The sequence below is a fragment of the Oncorhynchus mykiss genome, chromosome 6, assembly GCF_013265735.2.
Source record: "Oncorhynchus mykiss isolate Arlee chromosome 6, USDA_OmykA_1.1, whole genome shotgun sequence".
NCBI lineage: Eukaryota > Metazoa > Chordata > Actinopteri > Salmoniformes > Salmonidae > Oncorhynchus > Oncorhynchus mykiss.
The window spans coordinates 91,620,574-91,639,567 of NC_048570.1; the positions used below are offsets into that span (position 1 = coordinate 91,620,574).

The following is an 18,994-nucleotide window of genomic DNA, read 5'->3' on the forward strand; positions in this document are numbered from 1 at the left end:
TATCAGTAGGTTAGGTATATGCTGGTATGTTATATCAGTAGGTTAGGTATATCCTGGTACGTTATATCAGTAGGTTAGGTATATGCTGGTACATTACCTTGTTATATCAGTAGGTTAGGTATATGCTGGTATGTTATATCAGTAGGTTAGGTATATGCTGGTACGTTATATCAGTAGGTTAGGTATATGCTGGTACGTTATATCAGTAGGTTAGGTATATGCTGGTACGTTATATCAGTAGGTTAGGTATATGCTGGTACGTTATATCAGTAGGTTAGGTATATGCTGGTACGTTACCTTGTTATATCAGTAGGTTAGGTATATGCTGGTACGTTACCTTGTTATATCAGTAGGTTAGGTATATGCTGGTACATTACCTTGTTATATCAGTAGGTTAGGTATATGCTGGTATGTTATATCAGTAGGTTAGGTATATGCTGGTACGTTACCTTGTTATATCAGTAGGTTAGGTATATGCTGGTACATTACCTTGTTATATCAGTAGGTTAGGTATATGCTGGTACGTTATATCGGTAGGTTAGGTATATGCTGGTACGTTATATCAGTAGGTTAGGTATATGCTGGTACGTTATATCAGTAGGTTAGGTATATGCTGGTACGTTATATCAGTAGGTTAGGTATCAAATCAATCAATCAAATTTATTTTATATAGCCCTTCGTACATCAGCTGATATCTCAAAGTGCTGTACAGAAACCCAGCCTAAAACCCCAAACAGCAAGCAATGCAGGTGAAGAAGCACGGTGGCTAGGAAAAACTCCCTAGAAAGGCCAAAACCTAGGAAGAAACCTAGAGAGGAACCAGGCTATGTGGGGTGGCCAGTCCTCTTCTGGCTGTGCCGGGTGGAGATTATAACAAAACATGGTCAAGATGTTCAAATGTTCATAAATGACCAGCATGGTCGAATAATAATAAGGCAGAATAGTTGAAACTGGAGCAGCAGCACAGTCAGGTGGACTGGGGACAGCAAGGAGTCATCATGTCAGGTATTCCTGGGGCATGGTCCTAGGGCTCAGGTCCTCCGAGAGAGAGAAAGAAAGAGAGAATTAGAGAGAGCATATGTGGGATGGCCAGTCCTCTTCTGGCTGTGCCGGGTGGAGATTATAACAGAACATGGCCAAGATGTTCAAATGTTCATAAATGATCAGCATGGTCGAATAATAATAAGGCAGAACAGTTGAAACTGGAGCAGCAGCACAGCCAGGTGGACTGGGGACAGCAAGGAGTCATCATGTCAGGTAGTCCTGGGGCATGGTCCTAGGGCTCAGGTCCTCCGAGAGAGAGAAAGAGAGGAGAGAATTAGAGAACGCACACTTAAATTCACACAGGACACCGAATAGGACAGGAGAAGTACTCCAGATATAACAAACTGACCCTAGCCCCCCGACACATAAACTACTGCAGCATAAATACTGGAGGCTGAGACAGGAGGGGTCAGGAGACACTGTGGCCCACTCCGAGGACACCCCCGGACAGGGCCAAACAGGAAGGATATAACCCCACCCACTTTGCCAAAGCACAGCCCCCACACCACTAGAGGGATATCTTCAACCACCAACTTACCATCCTGAGACAAGGCTGAGTATAGCCCACAAAGACCTCCGCCACGGCACAACTTAAGGGTGGGGGGGGGGGGGGGGGGGCGCCAACCCAGACAGGATGACCACATCAGTGACTCAACCCACTCAGGTGACGCACCCCCTCCAGGGACGGCATGAGAGAGCCCCAGTAAAGCCAGTGACTCAGCCCCTGTAATAGGGTTAGAGGCAGAGAATCCCAGTGGAAAGAGGGGAACCGGCCAGGCAGAGACAGCAAGGGTGGTTCGTTGCTCCAGAGCCTTTCCGTTCACCCTCCCACTCCTGGGCCAGACTACACTCAATCATATGACCCACTGAAGAGATGAGTCTTCAGTAGAGACTTAAAGGTTGAGACCGAGTTTGCGTCTCTGACATGGGTAGGCAGACCGTTCCATAAAAATGGAGCTCTATAGGAGAAAGCCCTGCCTCCAGCTGTTTGCTTAAAAATTCTAGGGACAATTAGGAGGCCTGCGTCTTGTGACCGTAGCGTACGTGTAGGTATGTACGGCAGGACCAAATCAGAGAGATAGATAGGAGCAAGCCCATGTAATGCTTTGTAGGTTAGCAGTAAAACCTTGAAATCAGCCCTTGCTTTGACAGGAAGCCAGTGTAGAGAGGCTAGCACTGGAGTAATATGATCACATTTTTTGGTTCTAGTCAGGATTCTAGCAGCCGTATTTAGCACTAACTGAAGTTTATTTAGTGCTTTATCCGGGTAGCCGGAAAGTAGAGCATTGCAGTAGTCTAACCTGGAAGTGACAAAAGCATGGATTAATTTTTCTGCATCATTTTTGGACAGAAAGTTCCTGATTTTTGCAATGTTACGTAGATGGAAAAAAGCTGTCCTTGAAATGGTCTTGATATGTTCTTCAAAAGAGAGATCAGGGTCCAGAGTGTTACGGTGCGTGAATGAGGACCCAAAAGCGAATTAACGTAAACAGAGCTTCTTTAATAACAAAACAAACGTAGGCTCAGATGGACCGGCAGATTCCGACAGGACAGGACAAGGTTGCAGCAAACATGACGATAGTCTGGTTCAGGCATGCATAACACAAACAAGAATCCGACAAAGACAGGAACAAAAACAGAGAGAGATATAGAGGACTAATCAGAGGGAAAAAGGGAACAGGTGGGAAAAGGGGTGACGAGGTAGTTAGGAGGAGACAAGGAACAGCTGGGGGAAAGAGGGGGAGAAAAGGTAACCTAATAACGACCAGCAGAGGGAGACAGGGTGAAGGGAAAGGACAGAAACAAGACACAACATGACAATACATGACAGTACCCCCCACTCACCGAGCGCCTCCTGGCGCACTCGAGGAGGAAACCTGGCGGCAACGGAGGAAATCATCGATCAGCGCACGGTCCAGCACGTCCCGAGAGGGAACCCAACTCCTCTCCTCAGGACCGTACCCCTCCCAATCTACTAGGTACTGATGACCACGGCCCCGAGGACGCATGTCCAAAATCCTACGGACCCTGTAGATGGGTGCGCCCTCGACAAGGATGGGGGGGGGGGGGGGGGGGAGACGAGCGGGGGCGCGAAGAACGGGCTTGACACAGGAGACATGGAAGACCGGGTGGACGCGACGAAGATATCGCGGAAGAAGAAGTCGAACTGCGACAGGATTAATGATCTGAGCAATACGGAACGGACCAATGAACCGCGGGGTCAACTTGCGAGAAGCGGTCTTAAGGGGAAGGTTCTGAGTGGAGAGCCAAACTCTCTGACCGCGACAATATCTAGGACTCTTAGTTCTACGCTTATTAGCAGCCCTCACAGTCTGCGCCCTATAACGGCAAAGTGCAGACCTGACCCTCTTCCAGGTGCGCTCGCAACGTTGGACAAAAGCCTGAGCGGAGGGGACGCTGGACTCGGCGAACTGAGATGAGAACAGCGGAGGCTGGTACCCGAGGCTACTCTGAAAAGGAGATAGCCCGGTCGCAGACGAAGGAAGCGAGTTGTGGGCGTATTCTGCCCAGGGGAGCTGTTCTGACCAAGACGCAGGGTTGCGAAAAGAAAGACTGCGTAAGATGCGACCAATAGTCTGATTGGCCCGTTCTGCTTGACCGTTAGACTGGGGGTGAAAGCCGGAAGAGAGACTGACGGAAGCCCCAATCAAACGGCAAAACTCCCTCCAAAATTGAGACGTGAATTGCGGACCTCTGTCCGAAACGACGTCTGACGGAAGACCATGAATTCTGAAAACATTCTCGATGATGATTTGTGCCGTCTCTTTAGCAGAAGGAAGCTTAGCAAGGGGAATAAAATGAGCCGCCTTAGAGAACCTGTCGACAACCGTAAGAATAACAGTCTTCCCCGCTGACGAAGGCAGTCCGGTGACAAAATCTAAGGCGATGTGAGACCACGGTCGAGAGGGAATGGGAAGCGGCCTGAGACGGCCGGCAGGAGGGGAGTTACCGGACTTAGTCTGCGCGCAGACCGAACAAGCAGCCACGAAGCGACGCGTGTCATGCTCCCGGGTGGGCCACCAAAAACTCTGGCGAATGGAAGCAAGCGTACCCCGAACGCCAGGATGGCCGGCTAACTTGGCAGAGTGAGCCCACTGAAGAACGGCCAGACGAGTAGGAACGGGAACGAAAAGAAGGTTCCCAGGACAAGCGCGCGGCGACGGAGTTTGAGTGAGTGCTTGCTTTACCTGCCTCTCAATTCCACAGACAGTCAACCCGACAACACGCCCCTCAGGGAGAATCCCCTCGGGGTCAGTGGAGGCTACTGAAGAACTGAAGAGACGAGATAAAGCATCAGGCTTGGTGTTCTTAGAGCCCGGACGATAAGAAATCACGAACTCGAAACGAGCGAAAAACAGCGCCTGACGCGCATTAAGTCGTTTGGCAGAACGGATGTACTCAAGATTCCTATGGTCAGTCCAAACGACAAAAGGAACGGTCGCCCCCTCCAACCACTGTCGCCATTCGCCTAGGGCTAAGCGGATGGCGAGCAGTTCGCGGTTTCCCACATCATAGTTACGTTCCGACGGCGACAGGCGATGAGAAAAATACGCGCAAGGGTGGACCTTGTCGTCAGAGAGGGAGCGCTGAGAAAGAATGGCTCCCACGCCCACCTCTGACGCGTCAACCTCGACAACGAACTGTCTAGTGACGTCAGGTGTAACAAGGATAGGTGCGGATGTAAAACGATTCTTGAGGAGATCAAAAGCTCCCTGGGCGGAAACGGACCACTTAAAGCACGTCTTGACAGAAGTAAGGGCTGTGAGAGGAGCTGCCACCTGACCGAAATTACGGATGAAACGACGATAGAAGTTCGCGAAGCCGAGAAAGCGCTGCAGCTCGACGCGTGACTTAGGGACGGGCCAATCAATGACAGCTTGGACCTTAGCGGGATCCATCTTAATGCCTTCAGCGGAAATAACAGAACCGAGAAATGTGACGGAGGAGGCATGAAAAGAGCACTTCTCAGCCTTCACAAAAAGACAATTCTCTAAAAGGCGCTGGAGGACACGTCGAACGTGCTGAACATGAATCTGGAGTGACGGTGAAAAAATCAGGATATCGTCAAGGTAGACGAAAACAAAGATGTTCAGCATGTCTCTCAGGACATCATTGACTAATGCCTGAAAGACAGCTGGAGCGTTAGCGAGGCCGAAAGGAAGAACCCGGTATTCAAAGTGCCCTAACGGAGTGTTAAACGCCGTCTTCCACTCGTCCCCCTCCCTGATGCGCACGAGATGGTAAGCGTTACGAAGGTCCAACTTAGTGAAAAACCTGGCTCCCTGCAGGATCTCGAAGGCTGAAGACATAAGAGGAAGCGGATAACGATTCTTCACTGTTATGTCATTCAGCCCTCGATAATCTATGCAGGGGCGCAGGGACCCGCCCTTCTTCTTAACAAAAAAAACCCCCGCTCCGGCGGGAGAGGAGGAGGGGACTATGGTACCGGCGGCAAGAGCTACAGACAAATAATCTTCGAGAGCCTTACGTTCGGGAGCCGACAGAGAGTATAGTCTACCCCGGGGGGGAGTGGTTCCCGGAAGGAGATCAATACTACAATCATACGACCGGTGTGGAGGAAGAGAGGTGGCCCTGGACCGACTGAACACCGTGCGCAGATCGTGATATTCCTCCGGCACCCCTGTCAAATCACCAGGCTCCTCCTGTGAAGAAGAGACAGAGGAAACAGGAGGGATAGCAGACATTAAACATTTCACATGACAAGAGACGTTCCAGGAGAGGATAGAATTACTAGACCAATTAATGGAAGGATTATGACAAACTAGCCAGGGATGGCCCAAAACAACAGGTGTAAAAGGTGAACGAAAAATTAAAAAAGAAATGGTTTCGCTATGATTACCAGAAACAGTGAGGGTTAAAGGTAGCGTCTCACGCTGAATCCTGGGGAGAGGACTACCATCCAGGGCGAACAAGGCCGTGGACTCCCTTAACTGTCTGAGAGGAATGTCATGTTCCCGAGCCCAGGTCTCGTCCATAAAACAGCCCTCCGCCCCAGAGTCTATTAAGGCACTGCAGGAAGCTGACGAACCGGTCCAGCGTAGATGGACCGACAAGGTAGTGCAGGATCTTGAAGGAGAGACAGGAGTAGTAGCGCTCACCAGTAGCCCTCCGCTTACTGATGAGCTCTGGCTTTTACTGGACATGAAGTGACAAAATGACCAGCAGAACCGCAATAGAGACAGAGGCGGTTGGTGATTCTCCGTTCCCTCTCCTTAGTCGAGATGCGGATACCTCCCAGCTGCATAGGCTCAGCACCCGAGCCGGCAGAGGAAGATGGTAGTGATGCGGAGAGGGGGGCAACGGAGAACGCGAGCTCCTTTCCACGAGCTCGGTGACGAAGATCAACCCGTCGCTCAATGCGAATAGCGAGTTCAATCAAGGAATCCACGCTGGAAGGAACCTCCCGGGAGAGAATCTCATCCTTTACCTCTGCGCGGAGACCCTCCAGAAAACGAGCGAGCAAAGCCGGCTTGTTCCAGCCACTGGAGGCAGCAAGAGTGCGAAACTCAATAGAGTAGTCTGTTATGGATCGATTACCTTGACATAGGGAAGACAGGACCCTGGAAGCCTCCTCCCCAAAAACAGATCGATCAAAAACCCGTATCATCTCCTCCTTAAAGTCCTGATACTGGTTAGTACACTCAGCCCTTGCCTCCCAGATTGCCGTGCCCCACTCACGAGCCCGTCCAGTAAGGAGAGATATGACGTAGGCGACACGAGCAGTGCTCCTGGAGTAAGTGTTGGGCTGGAGAGAAAACACAATATCACACTGGGTGAGGAACGAGCGGCATTCAGTGGGCTCCCCAGAGTAACACGGCGGGTTATTGATTCTGGGCTCCGGAGATTCGAAAGCCCTGGAAGTGGCCGGTGGATCGAGGCGGAGATGGTGAACCTGTTCTGTGAGGTTGGAGACTTGGGTGGCCAGGGTCTCAACGGCATGTCGAGCAGCAGACAATTCCTGCTCGTGTCTGCCTAGCATCGCTCCCTGGATCTCGACGGCTGAGTGGAGAGGATCCGAAGTCGCTGGGTCCATTCTTGGTCGGATTCTTCTGTTACGGTGCGTGAATGAGGACCCAAAAGCGAATTAACGTAAACAGAGCTTCTTTAATAACAAAACAAACGTAGGCTCAGATGGACCGGCAGATTCCGACAGGACAGGACAAGGTTGCAGCAAACATGACGATAGTCTGGTTCAGGCATGCATAACACAAACAAGAATCCGACAAAGACAGGAACAAAAACAGAGAGAGATATAGAGGACTAATCAGAGGGAAAAAGGGAACAGGTGGGAAAAGGGGTGACGAGGTAGTTAGGAGGAGACAAGGAACAGCTGGGGGAAAGAGGGGGAGAAAAGGTAACCTAATAACGACCAGCAGAGGGAGACAGGGTGAAGGGAAAGGACAGAAACAAGACACAACATGACAATACATGACACAGAGTAACGCCGAGGTCCTTCACAGTTTTATTTGAGACGACTGTACAACCATTAAGATTAATTGTCAGATTCAACAGAAGATCTCTTTGTTTCTTGGGACCTAGAACAAGCATCTCTGTTTTGTCCGAGTTTAAAAGTAGAAAGTTTGCAGCCATCCACTTCCTTATGTCTGAAACACATTCTTCTAGCAAGGGCAATTTTGGGGCTTCACCATTTTAATTGAAATGTACAGCTGTGTGTCATCCGCATAGCAGTGAAAGTTAACATTATGTTTTCGAATAACATCCCCAAGAGGTAAAATATATAGTGAAAACAATAGTGGTCCTAAAACGGAACCTTGAGGAACACCGAAATTTACAGTTGATTTGTCAGAGGACAGACCATTCACAGAGACAAACTGATATCTTTCCGACAGATAAGATCTAAACCAGGCCAGAACTTGTCCGTGTAGACCAATTTGGGTTTCCAATCTCTCCAAAAGAATGTGGTGATCGATGGTATCAAAAGCAGCACTAAGGTCTAGGAGCACGAGGACAGATGCAGAGCCTCGGTCCGATGCCATTAAAATGTCATTTACCACCTTCACAAGTGCCGTCTCAGTGCTATGATGGGGTCTAAAACCAGACTGAAGCATTTCGTATACATTGTTTGTCTTCAGGAAGGCAGTGAGTTGTTGCGCAACAGCCTTTTCTAAAATTTTTGAGAGGAATGGAAGATTCGATATAGGCCGATAGTTTTTTATATTTTCTGGGTCAAGGTTTGGCTTTTTCAAGAGAGGCTTTATTACTGCCACTTTTAGTGAGTTTGGTACACATCCGGTGGATAGAGAGCCGTTTATTATGTTCAACATAGGAGGGCCAAGCACAGGAAGCAGCTCTTTCAGTAGTTTAGTTGGAATAGGGTCCAGTATGCAGCTTGAAGGTTTAGAGGCCATGATTATTTTCATCATTGTGTCAAGAGATATAGTACTAAAACACTTGAGTGTCTCTCTTGATCCTAGGTCCTGGCAGAGTTGTGCAGACTCAGGACAACTGAGCTTTGAAGGAATACGCAGATTTAAGGAAGAGTCCGTAATTTGCTTTCTAATAATCATAATCTTTTCCTCAAAGAAGTTCATGAATTTATCACTGCTAAAGTGAAAGTCATCCTCTCTTGGGGAATGCTGCTTTTTAGTTAGCTTTGCGACAGTATCAAAAAGGAATTTCGGATTGTTCTTATTTTCCTCAATTAAGTTAGAAAAATAGGATGATCGAGCAGCAGTAAGGGCTCTTCGGTACTGCACAGTACTGTCTTTCCAAGCTAGTCGGAAGACTTCCAGTTTGGTGTGGCGCCATTTCCGTTCCAATTTTCTGGAAGCTTGCTTCAGAGCTCGGGTATTTTCTGTGTACCAGGGAGCTAGTTTCTTATGAGAAATGTTTTTAGTTTTTAGGGGTGCAACTGCATCTAGGGTATTGCGCAAGGTTAAGTTGAGTTCCTCAGTTAGGTGGTTAACTGATTTTTGTCCTCTGGCGTCCTTGGGTAGACAGAGGGAATCTGGAAGGACATCAAGGAATCTTTGTGTTGTCTGTGAATTTATAGCACGACTTTTGATGATCCTTGGTTGGGGTCTGAGCAGATTATTTGTTGCAATTGCAAACGTAATAAAATGGTGGTCCGATAGTCCAGGATTATGAGGAAAAACATTAAGATCCACAACATTTATTCCATGGGACAAAACTAGGTCCAGCGTATGACTGTGACAGTGAGTGGGTCCAGAGACATGTTGGACAAAACCCACTGAGTCGATGATGGCTCCGAAAGCCTTTTGGAGTGGGTCTGTGGACTTTTCCATGTGAATATTAAAATCACCAAAGATTAGAATATTATCCGCTATGACTACAAGGTCCGATAGGAATTCAGGGAACTCAGTGAGGAACGCTGTATATGGCCCAGGAGGCCTGTAAACAGTAGCTATAAAAAGTGATTGAGTAGGCTGCATAGATTTCATGACTAGAAGCTGGTACGTTATATCAGTAGGTTAGGTATATGCTGGTACGTTATATCAGTAGGTTAGGTATATGCTGGTACGTTATATCAGTAGGTTAGGTATATGCTGGTACGTTACCTTGTTATATCAGTAGGTTAGGTATATGCTGGTATGTTATATCAGTAGGTTAGGTATATGCTGGTACGTTATATCAGTAGGTTAGGTATATGCTGGTGCGTTACCTTGTTATATCAGTAGGTTAGGTATATCCTGGTATATTACCTTGTTATATCAGTAGGTTAGGTATATCCTGGTACATTACATTGTTATATCAGTAGGTTAGGTATATGCTGGTACATTACCTTGTTATATCAGTAGGTTAGGTATATGCTGGTATGTTATATCAGTAGGTTAGGTATATGCTGGTACATTATATCAGTAGGTTAGGTATATGCTGGTACATTACCTTGTTATATCAGTAAGTTAGGTATATGCTGGTATGTTATATCAGTAGGTTAGGTATATGCTGGTACATTATATCAGTAGGTTAGGTATATGCTGGTACATTACCTTGTTATATCAGTAGGTTAGGTATATGCTGGTACGTTATATCAGTAGGTTAGGTATATGCTGGTGCGTTACCTTGTTATATCAGTAGGTTAGGTATATCCTGGTATATTACCTTGTTATATCAGTAGGTTAGGTATATCCTGGTACATTACATTGTTATATCAGTAGGTTAGGTATATGCTGGTACATTACCTTGTTATATCAGTAGGTTAGGTATATGCTGGTATGTTATATCAGTAGGTTAGGTATATGCTGGTACATTATATCAGTAGGTTAGGTATATGCTGGTACATTACCTTGTTATATCAGTAGGTTAGGTATATGCTGGTATGTTATATCAGTAGGTTAGGTATATGCTGGTACGTTATATCAGTAGGTTAGGTATATCCTGGTACGTTACCTTGTTATATCAGTAGGTTAGGTATATCCTGGTACGTTACCTTGTTATATCAGTAGGTTAGGTATATGCTGGTACATTACCTTGTTATATCAGTAGGTTAGGTATATGCTGGTACGTTATATCTGTAGTTACTATGTTGGTGTGTTACTATGCTGGTGTGTTACTATGCTGGTGTGTTACTATGCTGGTGTGTTGCTATGCTGGTGTGTTACTATGCTGGTATGTTACTATGCTGGTGTGTTACTATGCTGGTGTGTTACTATGCTGGTGTGTTACTATGCTGGTGTGTTACTATGCTGGTGTGTTACTATGCTGGTTGGGGACTATGCTGGTGTGTTACTATGCTGGTGTGTTACTATGCTGGTTGGGGACTATGCTGGTGTGTTACTATGCTGGTGTGTTACTATGCTGGTTGGGGACTATGCTGGTGTGTTACTATGCTGGTGTGTTGCTATGCTGGTGTGTTACTATGCTGGTGTGTTACTATGCTGGTATGTTACTATGCTGGTATGTTACTATGCTGGTGTGTTACTATGCTGGTGTGTTACTATGCTGGTATGTTACTATGCTGGTATGTTACTATGCGGATGTGTTACTATGCTGGTTGGTTACTATGCTGGTATGTTACTATGCTGGTGTGTTACTATGCTGGTGTGTTACTATGCTGGTGTGTTACTATGCTGGTGTGTTACTATGCTGGTGTGTTACTATGCTGGTTGGTTACTATGCTGGTGTGTTACTATGCTGGTGTGTTACTATGCGGATGTGTTACTATGCTGGTTGGTTACTATGCTGGTATGTTACTATGCTGGTGTGTTACTATGCTGGTTGGGGACTATGCTGGTGTGTTACTATGCTGGTTGGGGACTATGCTGGTGTGTTACTATGCTGGTATGTTACTATGCTGGTGTGTTACTATGCTGGTGTGTTACTATGCTGGTATGTTACTATGCTGGTGTGTTACTATGCTGGTTGGTTACTATGCTGGTGTGTTACTATGCTGGTGTGTTACTATGCGGATGTGTTACTATGCTGGTTGGTTACTATGCTGGTATGTTACTATGCGGATGTGTTACTATGCTGGTTGGTTACTATGCTGGTATGTTACTATGCTGGTGTGTTACTATGCTGGTTGGGGACTATGCTGGTGTGTTACTATGCTGGTGTGTTACTATGCTGGTTGGGGACTATGCTGGTGTGTTACTATGCTGGTGTGTTACTATGCTGGTTGGGGACTATGCTGGTGTGTTACTATGCTGGTGTGTTACTATGCTGGTTGGGGACTATGCTGGTGTGTTACTATGCTGGTGTGTTGCTATGCTGGTGTGTTACTATGCTGGTGTGTTACTATGCTGGTATGTTACTATGCTGGTATGTTACTATGCTGGTGTGTTACTATGCTGGTGTGTTACTATGCTGGTATGTTACTATGCTGGTATGTTACTATGCGGATGTGTTACTATGCTGGTTGGTTACTATGCTGGTATGTTACTATGCTGGTGTGTTACTATGCTGGTGTGTTACTATGCTGGTGTGTTACTATGCTGGTGTGTTACTATGCTGGTATGTTACTATGCTGGTGTGTTACTATAATATTGTGTTACTATGCTGGTGTGTTACTATGCTGGTGTGTTACTATGCTGGTGTGTTACTATGCTGGTGTGTTACTATGCTGGTGTGTTACTATGCTGGTGTGTTACTATGCTGGTGTGTTACTATGCTGGTGTGTTACTATGCTGGTGTTACTATGCTGGTATGTTACTATGCTGGTATGTTACTATGCTGGTTGGTTACTATGCTGGTGTGTTACTATGCTGGTATGTTACTATGCTGGTGTGTTACTATGCTGGTGTGTTACTATGCTGGTGTGTTACTATGCTGGTATGTTACTATGCTGGTGTGTTACTATGCTGGTGTGTTACTATGCTGGTATGTTACTATGCTGGTGTGTTACTATGCTGGTATGTTACTATGCCGGTGTGTTACTATGCCGGTGTGTTACTATGCCGGTGTGTTACTATGCCGGTGTGTTACTATGCTGGTATGTTACTATGCTGGTTGGTTACTATGCTGGTGTGTTACTATGCCGGTGTGTTACTATGCTGGTATGTTACTATGCCGGTGTGTTACTATGCTGGTGTGTTACTTTAGTATTAACTAATAAAATCCTTTATTTGACCAGCTTGTCCCATTGAGATCAAAATACCTATTTTTCAAGGAAGGCCTGGTCACAATACACTGTGCTAGACAATACTGTGTTATTCTGTTTCCACACAGAGATAAATGCAGCATCCTAATGCAGCATCCTAATGCAGCATCCTGATGCAGAATCCAAATGCAGCATCCTAATGCAGCATCCTAATGCAGCATCCTAATGCAGCATCCTGATGCAGAATACAAATGTAGCATCCTGATGCAGCATCTTGATGCAGCATCCCGATGCAGCATCCTAATGCAGCATCCTAATGCAGCATCCTAATGCAGCATCCTAATGCAGCATCCTAATGCAGCATCCTGATGCAGCATCCTAATGCAGCATCCTAATGCAGCATCCTGATGCAGCATCCTTACTGACTGGATGGGTTTATCAAATTGGAACGATGGGTTTTCTAGTTTTCTGTTGTGTGCCTGTCCTCAGACCTCAGTCCCCTGCTACCTGGTGAAGCCAGGTCCCTTCTCAAAGAGCAACAACTCTCTCCCCCCTCCTCCCCCCTCCACACACCACTCTATCTTTAGCCCGGGCCCAAACCCCAAAACAAGTTTACAAACATTAATTGACTCTGGCCGTAGCCTGTATGTTAACCTTATTCATCTTGGCCAGTCTATAGGTTCAGTGTACACGCAGGGCTCTCTGTGGAGAACTAAAGCTTCTTTATGGTGACTGGCTGAAGAGAAACCACAGCCAGATGACCACGACTGCTACACTGCATTCTTTCACTGGGCCAAGATCTGCTCGTGGAGCTGCACCACGGGGCCTAGGCCTGCTCATGGAGCTGCACCACAGGGCCTAGGACTGCTCACAGAGCTGCACCAGTCCTACGCACAGAGCTTTGGTCTGGGAGAATCAGAGCTGCACTACAGGGTCTAGTCCTGCTCATGGAGCTGCACCACAGGGCCTAGGCCTGCTCCATTGATTTGACGGCTCTTTGGTATGTTTTCTCGCTAAATGATAAATGTGTGTCTTTGTTTTCCCTTCAGGTCGATCAGGGCGGTGACCTCTTCAGAAAACACTGTGATAGTTGCTGTAGTAAAAAGGTATGTTTCCCTCCTCTCTTTATGTCCTGATAGTCTCCATCTATATACCAGTCACTATGATCATAGTCTCCATCTATATACCAGTCACTATGATCATAGTCTCCATCTATATACCAGTCACTATGATCATAGTCTCCATCTATATACCAGTCAGTATTGATCATAGTCTCCATCTATATACCAGTCACTATGATCATAGTCTCATCTATATACCAGTCACTATGATCATAGTCTCCATCTATATACCAGTCACAATGATCATAGTCTCCATCTATATACCAGTCACTATGATCATAGTCTCCATCTATATACCAGTCACTATGATCATAGTCTCATCTATATACCAGTCACTATGATCATAGTCTCCATCTATGTACCAGTCACTATGATCATAGTCTCCATCTATATACCAGTCACTATGATCATAGTCTCCATCTATATACCAGTCACTATGATCATAGTCTCCATCTATATACCAGTCACTATGATCATAGTCTCATCTATATACCAGTCACTATGATCATAGTCTCCATCTATATACCAGTCACTATGATCATAGTCTCCATCTATATACCAGTCACTATGATCATAGTCTCCATCTATATACCAGTCACTATGATCATAGTCTCCATCTATATACCAGTCACTATGATCATAGTCTCCATCTATATACCAGTCACTATGATCATAGTCTCCATCTATATACCAGTCACTATGATCATAGTCTCCATCTATATACCAGTCACTATGAGTGTAGTCTCCATCTATATACCAGCCACTATGATCATAGTCTCCATCTATATACAAGCCACTATGAGTGTAGTCTCCATCTATATACCAGCCACTATGATCATAGTCTCCATCTATATACCAGCCACTATGATCATAGTCTCCATCTATATACAAGCCACTATGAGTGTAGTCTCCATCTATATACCAGTCACTATGATCATAGTCTCCATCTATATACCAGTCACTATGAGTGTAGTCTCCATCTATATACAAGCCACTATGATCATAGTCTCCATCTATATACCAGCCACTATGATCATAGTCTCCATCTATATACCAGTCACTATGATCATAGTCTCCATCTATATACCAGTCACTATGATCATAGTCTCCATCTATATACCAGTCACTATGATCATAGTCTCCATCTATATACCAGTCACTATGAGTGTAGTCTCCATCTATATACCAGCCACTATGATCATAGACTCCATCTATATACCAGTCACTATGATCATAGTCTCCATCTATATACCAGTCACTATGAGTGTAGTCTCCATCTATATACCAGTCACTATGATCATAGTCTCATCTATATACAGTGCCTTGCGAAAGTATTCGGCCCCCTTGAACTTTGCGACCTTTTGCCACATTTCAGGCTTCAAACATAAAGATATAAAACTGTATTTTTTTGTGAAGATTCAACAACAAGTGGGACACAATCATGAAGTGGAACGACATTTATTGGATATTTCAAACTTTTTTAACAAATCAAAAACTGAAAAATTGGGCGTGCAAAATTATTCAGCCCCTTTACTTTCAGTGCAGCTAACTCTCTCCAGAAGTTCAGTGAGGATCTCTGAATGATCCAATGTTGACCTAAATGACTAATGATGATAAATACAATCCACCTGTGTGTAATCAAGTCTCCGTATAAATGCACCTGCACTGTGATAGTCTCAGAGGTCCGTTAAAAGCGCAGAGAGCATCATGAAGAACAAGGAACACACCAGGCAGGTCCGAGATACTGTTGTGAAGAAGTTTAAAGCCGGATTTGGATACAAAAAGATTTCCCAAGCTTTAAACATCCCAAGGAGCACTGTGCAAGCGATAATATTGAAATGGAAGGAGTATCAGACCACTGCAAATCTACCAAGACCTGGCCGTCCCTCTAAACTTTCAGCTCATACAAGGAGAAGACTGATCAGAGATGCAGCCAAGAGGCCCATGATCACTCTGGATGAACTGCAGAGATCTACAGCTGAGGTGGGAGACTCTGTCCATAGGACAACAATCAGTCGTATATTGCACAAATCTGGCCTTTATGGAAGAGTGGCAAGAAGAAAGCCATTTCTTAAAGATATCCATAAAAAGTGTCGTTTAAAGTTTGCCACAAGCCACCTGGGAGACACACCAAACATGTGGAAGAAGGTGCTCTGGTCAGATGAAACCAAAATGGAACTTTTTGGCAACAATGCAAAACGTTATGTTTGGCGTAAAAGCAACACAGCTCATCACCCTGAACACATTATCCCCACTGTCAAACATGGTGGTGGCAGCATCATGGTTTGGGCCTGCTTTTCTTCAGCAGGGACAGGGAAGATGGTTAAAATTGATGGGAAGATGGATGGAGCCAAATACAGGACCATTCTGGAAGAAAACCTGATGGAGTCTGCAAAAGACCTGAGACTGGGACGGAGATTTGTCTTCCAACAAGACAATGATCCAAAACATAAAGCAAAATCTACAATGGAATGGTTCAAAAATAAACATATCCAGGTGTTAGAATGGCCAAGTCAAAGTCCAGACCTGAATCCAATCGAGAATCTGTGGAAAGAACTGAAAACTGCTGTTCACAAATGCTCTCCATCCAACCTCACTGAGCTCGAGCTGTTTTGCAAGGAGGAATGGGAAAAAATTTCAGTCTCTCGATGTGCAAAACTGATAGAGACATACCCCAAGCGACTTACAGCTGTAATCGCAGCAAAAGGTGGCGCTACAAAGTATTAACTTAAGGGGGCTGAATAATTTTGCATGCCCAATTTTTCAGTTTTTGATTTGTTAAAAAAGTTTGAAATATCCAATAAATGTCGTTCCACTTCATGATTGTGTCCCACTTGTTGTTGATTCTTCACAAAAAAAATACAGTTTTATATCTTTATGTTTGAAGCCTGAAATGTGGCAAAAGGTCGCAAAGTTCAAGGGGGCCGAATACTTTCGCAAGGCACTGTATATACCAGTCACTATGAGTGTAGTCTCCATCTATATACCAGTCACTATGAGTGTAGTCTCATCTATATACCAGTCACTATGATCATAGTCTCCATCTATATACCAGTCAGTATTGATCATAGTCTCCATCTATATACCAGTCACTATGAGTGTAGTCTCCATCTATATACCAGTCACTATGAGTGTAGTCTCATCTATATACCAGTCAGTATTGATCATAGATTCCATCTATATACCAGTCAGTATTGATCATAGTCTCCATCTATATACCAGTCAGTATTGATCATAGTCTCCATCTATATACCAGTCAGTATTGATCATAGTCTCCATCTATATACCAGTCAGTATTGATCATAGTCTCCATCTATATACCAGTCAGTATTGATCATAGTCTCCATCTATATACCAGTCAGTATTGATCATAGTCTCCATCTATATACCAGTCAGTATTGATCATAGTCTCCATCTATATACCAGTCACTATGAGTGTAGTCTCATCTATATACCAGTCACTATGATCATAGTCTCCATCTATATACCAGTCACTATGATCATAGTCTCCATCTATATACCAGTCAGTATTGATCATAGTCTCCATCTATATACCAGTCAGTATTGATCATAGTCTCCATCTATATACCAGTCACTATGAGTGTAGTCTCATCTATATACCAGTCACTATGATCATAGTCTCCATCTATATACCAGTCACTATGATCATAGTCTCATCTATATACCAGTCACTATGATCATAGTCTCCATCTATATACCAGTCACTATGATCATAGTCTCCATCTATATACCAGTCACTATGATCATAGTCTCCATCTATATACCAGTCACTATGATCATAGTGTCCATCTATATACCAGTCACTATGATCATAGTCTCCATCTATATACCAGTCACTGTGATCATAGTCTCCATCTATATACCAGTCACTATGATCATAGTCTCCATCTATATACCAGTCACTATGATCATAGTCTCATCTATATACCAGTCACTATGATCATAGTCTCATCTATATACCAGTCTCTATGATCATAGTCTCCATCTATATACCAGTCACTATGATCATAGTCTCCATCTATATACCAGTCACTATGATCATAGTCTCCATCTATATACCAGTCACTATGATCATAGTCTCCATCTATATACCAGTCACTATGATCATAGTCTCCATCTATATACCAGTCACTATGATCATAGTCTCCATCTATATACCAGTCACTATGAGTGTAGTCTCCATCTATATACCAGCCACTATGATCATAGTCTCCATCTATATACCAGTCACTATGATCATAGTCTCCATCTATATACCAGTCACTATGATCATAGTCTCCATCTATATACCAGTCACTATGAGTGTAGTCTCCATCTATATACCAGCCACTATGATCATAGTCTCCATCTATATACCAGTCACTATGATCATAGTCTCCATCTATATACCAGTCACTATGAGTGTAGTCTCCATCTATATACCAGCCACTATGATCATAGTCTCCATCTATATACCAGTCACTATGATCATAGTCTCCATCTATATACCAGCCACTATGATCATAGTCTCCATCTATATACCAGTCACTATGATCATAGTCTCCATCTATATACCAGTCAGTATTGATCATAGTCTCCATCTATATACCAGTCACTATGATCATAGTCTCCATCTATATACCAGCCACTATGATCATAGTCTCCATCTATATACCAGTCACTATGAGTGTAGTCTCCATCTATATACCAGCCACTATGATCATAGTCTCCATCTATATACCAGTCACTATGATCATAGTCTCCATCTATATACCAGTCACTATGATCATAGTCTCCATCTATATACCAGTCACTATGATCATAGTCTCCATCTATATACCAGTCACTATGATCATAGTCTCCATCTATATACCAGTCACTATGAGTGTAGTCTCCATCTATATACCAGTCACTATGATCATAGTCTCCATCTATATACCAGTCACTATGATCATAGTCTCCATCTATATACCAGTCACTATGATCATAGTCTCCATCTATATACCAGTCACTATGAGTGTAGTCTCCATCTATATACCAGTCACTATTGATCATAGTCTCATCTATATACCAGTCACTATGATCATAGTCTCCATCTATATACCAGTCACTATGATCATAGTCTCCATCTATATACCAGTCAGTATGATCATAGTCTCCATCTATATACCAGTCAGTATTGATCATAGTCTCCATCTATATACCAGTCACTATGATCATAGTCTCATCTATATACCAGTCAGTATTGATCAGTTCAGAGAGTTGT

General features: G+C 44.5%; 1 protein-coding gene across 4 annotated transcripts in view; it reads left to right on the forward strand.

The window, feature by feature from the left end:
- The window catches only part of LOC110511547 (high affinity cAMP-specific and IBMX-insensitive 3',5'-cyclic phosphodiesterase 8A), a 208,778-nt gene that overhangs the window by 130,065 nt on the left and 59,719 nt on the right, over nt 1–18,994 (forward strand). For all 4 annotated transcript variants that reach the window (XM_036981520.1, XM_036981521.1, XM_036981522.1 and 1 more), the window contains one exon: nt 13,657–13,713. In XM_036981520.1, the coding sequence (XP_036837415.1) occupies nt 13,657–13,713 (57 nt within the window). The remainder of the gene's footprint in view (nt 1–13,656; nt 13,714–18,994) is intronic.